Below are 6000 nucleotides of genomic sequence, written 5' to 3'. Positions count from 1 at the left end.
GTAACTAAAGGGATTAAATACATGTAGTGGAGTAGAAGTACACCATGTACCTCTGAACTGTAGTGGAGTCGAAGTACAAGGAGCTCAAAATTGTACTTAAGTACTTAAAAACTACTTAGTTACTTCCCGCATGTTCAAAGTTACCCTCCCAGCTGCGTAATAGCGCTGGGAGGGTAACTCTGGAGAGGGTTACTCCCCCCTGTTAAGTACCAGATTGAGTGCAGATTCGTTCCATTTGGAAAGAGGCTCGCCGACGCGTCTGGGAACCAAGAAGCTCTCCGGATCATTTCTCTCTCCTCAGGCTGAGGGTCTGCAACAGAGAGATTACCACCTTTCACATTTTTCATTTCGTTAAACCAACCCAGAGAAATTCTACAGTCTTCTCCATAGGTCAGTCCTGCGATATCTTTACGTTTCTCTTCCCAGTTGAATTATTTTGGTGCATTTTAAGACGCATACATTCCGTATTTCTTGAAGCTTTAAGGTGGTTTTAGTCCTCGACTTAATAGTGTTTAATATTCCAGTTACCATCCAGTTTCATTTGGAGTATTTCGAGGATCGCGTGGACTATTCCTTGACATCGCGGTGCGTAATTGCGCACGGAGCGAGGATTTGACGCTCGGTTTTTCTGAACTTGTGAAAGACGTTCTCTCCGGTAGAGTGGGTTTATTTATCAGCAGCGATAGGCCTATATGATATTAGGGACTTGATTGGATCAGAATCCAGGCAGGCTGATTTAGGAGGGAAAACACGGAGACTTAACACAGGAAGAGAAGAGACAGTCAGATGTGCGCCTTTATTCTAACAGGTTATCCATTCAAACTGCTTTGTTGGTTGTTTGAAGTTTTGAAATTGTGGATTTTTGGACATTAACATAAAGTCTATCTTGTAAAAAAACATTTCGTGTCTCTGGGGAACAGCTGTTAGGAGCCCAAGGATCATGGAAATCAGATTTTTAAAATATATTCCTGCGTTTTTTGTGTGTATTTGTAAGCATCTGATTGCTGGTAGATTTCCACGAGGCAGGTGTTGGAGGTTCCTGGTTCACATCCAGGTTGCTCAAAGGTGCTCTGCAGCCTCGGGCTGATTTGCTGAAGGTTTAACCGCCTCTCTTCGTTCCTCCTCAGCCTCGTTCATGAGCTGCTGAGCCGGAGGAAGAGGAAGAAGATGAAGATGTTTCTGGTGGCGGCTGCCCTCCTGGCACTGCTGCTGTCCTCCTCTCACGCCCAGGACACAGGTAAAGCTGCTCTTCCTCTTCATCATCCTCTCTATGATCCAACACCTCTCTCTTCATCTCCTCTCTCCTCTGCCTTTCCTCTGCAATGTGTAGATGCATATTTAGTCTGAATAAAAGAATCACACAGAGAAAGAGAATGTGTGGATTGATTTGTTTTACCGTTTCAGCTTCTGTTTAACCTTTTCATTGATGTTTTTCCCCCAAGTTTCCATCAGGAATTCACAAGATTTCTACTTGCAGAGAAATAGCTTCAAATATCTGGGTTGAATTTATGGATTGGAGTTCATTTGGTCAAACTAGTAGCGCTTCAGAAGTGTTTTTTAGCCACGAGAGAGTTAACAGATGGTGAGAAAGCTGCCGTTATGAGGGAACATTGTTATACTGTTAAAAAAGCTAACCTCTTTTGCCTTGCTCCCATAAAAGAACAACTTCAAGTTTCTAAAATGCCATTTATTCACATTTACCCATCTCAAAAGACTGTAAAGTCTTTCGTAAAGTCTCTAACTAAAGTCAAACAGTATAACAGTTAAAATGGTATTTTTATCATTCATCAAATATAGCAGGAAACATGCATTATGTACTTTGGAGGGGACTCTGACAGAGGATACTCACAAAGTACACAGTCAAAGTACTTCATTTTATTTCTGGTAGAAGTCAAACTAGAACCGAGTCCAACAGTGTCAGTTTCCTTAAGAACTTGTGGTAACAAATATTTGTATCACTCGTAAAGTAAAAAAAAAAGAGTTTGAACCTTTACTGCATCCCATGTGAGGCTGTGGAGCTGAAACGAACGGGTTAAATGGGACATCTTTTCATCCTCACACAGATGTAGTTCCATCTGTTTTACACCAGGGGGGGCCCTTGCTTATAATCAAATATTTACAACTGAAGCAGAAATCTCTCGATAGTTTCCAAAAAAAGGAAAAGCCCAGACGGCACGTGGCCAAGTTTCCTCCCCACGTCCTTTCTCCTGATGGAACGGAAAGACTAAATATGAGTTTCACATGATTTCCCAGAGGTTAGAAGAGGAGAGGATCTGCTCCCATGCGCCTCTGGAGTTTCTCCTAAGTGCAGTAAAACCCATCAAGGAGGAGAATATTTCTCTCTTCTGCTTCCAGGAGAGTTTCCGACCTCCTGTGACCCCCATTATTGTCTGAACGGGGCCCCTTTCAAAGCAAAGGCATCATAATGGGGTCGTATACATGATAGCGTGTGGAATACTTAGACTTGTTGAGGCTGGAAAAAAGAATCATCTCCCAAAAGGAAGTCCTCTGCTTTAAGGACTGTCACACTTCAGGTGATACGTTGCAAAATAAAAGCAGCCTCGGAGGTCGAAAGCTTCAAAGACAAGCTCCGAATGTAAGAAAGTGTGTGTTCAAGTGTGTGTGTCCATGTGTGTGTAAGTGCTGGAGTTTCTTTGGGTAGTAGTTTTTGTCCATTTGGAAACAGAAGCAGCAGCCCCCGCGGCCCTTGAATTGATTCACCAGGTTGGTGGTTCCTCCATTTCTGACGTCCTGTCCCTTCCCCCTCTTCACGGTCAAGCCTTGACCTCGAGTCTCGGCTTCACAATATTTTACAATGATATTCTTCACTCCAATACTAACAGATGAACTGGTTGGCGGTCTAGGAAAAAACGCTTGGTTAAATATTGTGTCATTTATTTTAGATATTTCAGATTACCGTTAGATTCACTTCCCTTCAGCATGAACAAATTAAGAGTTAGACTCGCTGTTGACACATTTTAGTTTCAGTTTAGGCAAGCGTTCCCAAGATAATAGTTTCTAAAAATGGGGGAAATAGTACAAGGCTGGAAAAACTGGATTGTCACATTGAGTGTCAACACCGCAATACAACATTTAGTTTTGAGTATTGATACTAGCATCAGTTGGATAAATGGCGATAAGAGAAGTGTTTTACGGTGTCTGTTTCATAGAACTTGGTAGCTAGATGAATAAAAAAATGTCAGAATAGTACGTCTTAAATGATAAGGTTATTAACAGATTAGTAGAAAAAAGCTTGAAAGATATATGGAGTAGTTTATTTACATTACATCCTGCCGTAAATCAAGAGGAATCTTTTCTTGCTTTCGGTTGTGTTACCCCGGTTCTACCGATGATTTGCGTCTAAAAGCATTCATCTCTGGACGTTAGCTAAACTTACAGCTACTTTTATTTTATTTGTTAAAAATTGGTGCATTATAGCAAGCTAGATTTTCAGATAGGCGGCTTTTTACTCATTTTAGATTTAGTTTGAAAACCCCAACCTGAAGAAAATCATTTTAAAATATTCTCTAAATAATCCCCTGTCGTCCCTCGTGTACATGGAATCTGTTTGTCCGTTGCCCCAAGTTGTTGTTAACAACTTTTCATGTACACGTGATGCATGATATCCTCGTGTCCGTGACCAAAAATCAGAGGTTCTTAAATGATTAAAGTCCAAAACCATTTACAAATCTGGGATCTGGAGCTGAAGTAGTTTAAGAACCTTTGGTGCAGTTTTTTTGGAAAACGTGAAAAAAGATTTACACGCCTCTTTATTGACGCTGTGTATTCTTTTATGAGGTTTGCAATGGAGACGATGAGAGAAACTTTTCCCCATTGTATAATCAATATTTGAGAGTTTTATCAGATGTGTGTTTTTGTCAATTCAACATCTTGAGTTGGATTGAGGTCATGGACGGTCTAAAGGATGTCAGCCGGTCCATGTTGTCGTTAGTTGGCCGGAAGCAAAACTTTTCATTATTTACGGAGAAGCTGGTGAATTAAAAACACATATATTGTTGGTATCTTTCTGTTAAAGTATCTGAATGGAAGCAACGAAAGGCCATGATAGTAGAAATGTTTGTTTTCCAGACACAACTTTTAAGTTTTGAACCATCAAACATTTTATACATTTAAGGGATCAAGAAACTTAGATTGTCCAATATGTTAACAAACATCACTATGATCATGTTTGGATCTCGAAAGTGTTAAGCCAACATATCATTATTAGAAACAAACAATGCCTTTAAGTCAAGATTGCTTTTTGTTTGTAAACTAGATTCCTTTTTTTCTAACAATAATCCAATCTAAGCAACTAAACTTGAATATTCAGGTCTGAAAATAAACCACTTCTTACTAAGCATATTGCAAACCATTGCATTTTTGATTTTAGACACTTGATTATTATCTTTCTTGAAATTGAAATTGGCCTTTTTTCAGCTTCCGTAGACTTTGTCAGTCAAACTTCACCAGAGTCTGAGTCTTCCCGCCATGTTTGTGTTTCCTCGTGAATGTTCTCAACAGTAGATGGTAATGTTGTGTTGTGTTGCTTGAGTTGTTGATGGCTGCCGGCCACACAAACTCAAACGGAGGTCATTTTTTGTGTGTGTCCAAAATGGCTTCCCTAACATCTGTAGTTTAGTTTGTCTTTGTGTTGTTTGTGCCAACAGTGAACTTTTCAAACTTCATCCTGGAAGTGTTGACTGTTGGAGAAATCCTTTTATTCTTCAAATGACAATACATCCACCGCCTGAAGCTGCTGGATTAACTCTGTTTACCTTTTCTCTTCACAGTGAACCCTCCGTCAGACTTGAAGTTTAGGATTTTGAATGAGAAAACAGTGCAAATGATTTGGAGTAAAACACAGTCGACGATACAGGGCTACAGAATACAAGTGACCTCAGACACAGGTGGGTGCTCATTAAACCTGTGAGTTATGTCGTGCCCAGCCCACAACATTACAAGTGCCATAAACTTTCTTAGACATCAGTCTGCCCGGCAAGACTCAACACTCCCCGCAATTATCTGAAGATTTCTGCACACACATGTTTCCCTCCAGGACATCTCTAATGATTTAAAAAAAAAAAAAGTAAAACATTATCTCTGCAATGGAAAGTTGTCAGCATTAGTTTAACTCCGGAGCGTAGCTGTCACGTCAGTCAGAGTTAATTAAACAGGGAGATTATCTTTGAAAAACAGCTTACAGTCATATCAGATCTGCCCTTCAATCAGCATGAGTTTAAATAAGGAGAACATCTAAATACCACAGAGTACAAAAATACTTCAGACAATTAGTTTAGGCATCGAACCTGCAGCAGTTTTGGAAAGGCATTCTCTTTCAACTTGACAATGCTCTCATAAAGAAGCAAAGGCTCCTGCTTTAAAAAGCTGTTGGTACGTTCAAACTTAGGCAAGCTCTAAGGACTTATACCAACCCAGTCTCACTGCATTTCGTGTTATGGTCACAAAATGAATCGATTGAATCGTGTTCACCAACAGGATTTAGCCATTTTTTTCGTGTCACACAGAACGATTTAAAAAGCAATGTAAATAATAACAAATAAGAAGGAAAAAAGATGACAAAAAATACAGATTTCAGTATTCTGAGGCTCTGAGATTTCTCTGCAAAAATACTCCGACATTATACAATTTAAAATAAAAGTGATAGGGTTAGGCTTAGGGTAAGACATTGAGTAAGAACATGAACCACAAAGCTTCTGGTCTTCCAAGAACCGACCGGACAAAAAGACGTGGTGCAGGCACGAAACATACCACCAATAGAAAATCATTCTGTGTGACACGAAAAAAAATGTGAAAATCGTGTTGGTGAACACGAATCAATAGATTACATTAGTTTGGTGACTATAAAACGAAATGCTGTGAGACTGGGCTGCTTATGTGTTTTAAATGGAGCTTTACACGTCAGACAAACTCTGACATAAAAATGATTTGCCACTAATATATAACTTTCTCCTAGTAACTGTTGGTTTAATTGTTACCTGC

General features: G+C 39.7%; 1 protein-coding gene across 1 annotated transcript in view; it reads left to right on the top strand.

Moving 5' to 3' along the window:
• The first annotated feature begins 243 nt into the window (after window positions 1–243).
• Window positions 244–6000, top strand: part of col12a1b (collagen, type XII, alpha 1b) — a 169951-nt gene continuing 164194 nt past the window's right edge. Inside the window, exons 1-3 of the mRNA XM_079645353.1 lie at window positions 244–390; window positions 1128–1237; window positions 4791–4907. Of these exons, the coding sequence (XP_079501479.1) occupies window positions 1168–1237; window positions 4791–4907 (187 nt within the window). The 5' untranslated portion in view covers window positions 244–390; window positions 1128–1167. The remainder of the gene's footprint in view (window positions 391–1127; window positions 1238–4790; window positions 4908–6000) is intronic.

Source organism: Notothenia rossii (genome assembly GCF_949606895.1).
Source record: "Notothenia rossii genome assembly, chromosome: 8".
Lineage (NCBI taxonomy): Eukaryota > Metazoa > Chordata > Actinopteri > Perciformes > Nototheniidae > Notothenia > Notothenia rossii.
Note: the sequence above shows the minus strand (reverse complement) of the source record. Positions and strands in the feature narration are given on the sequence as shown.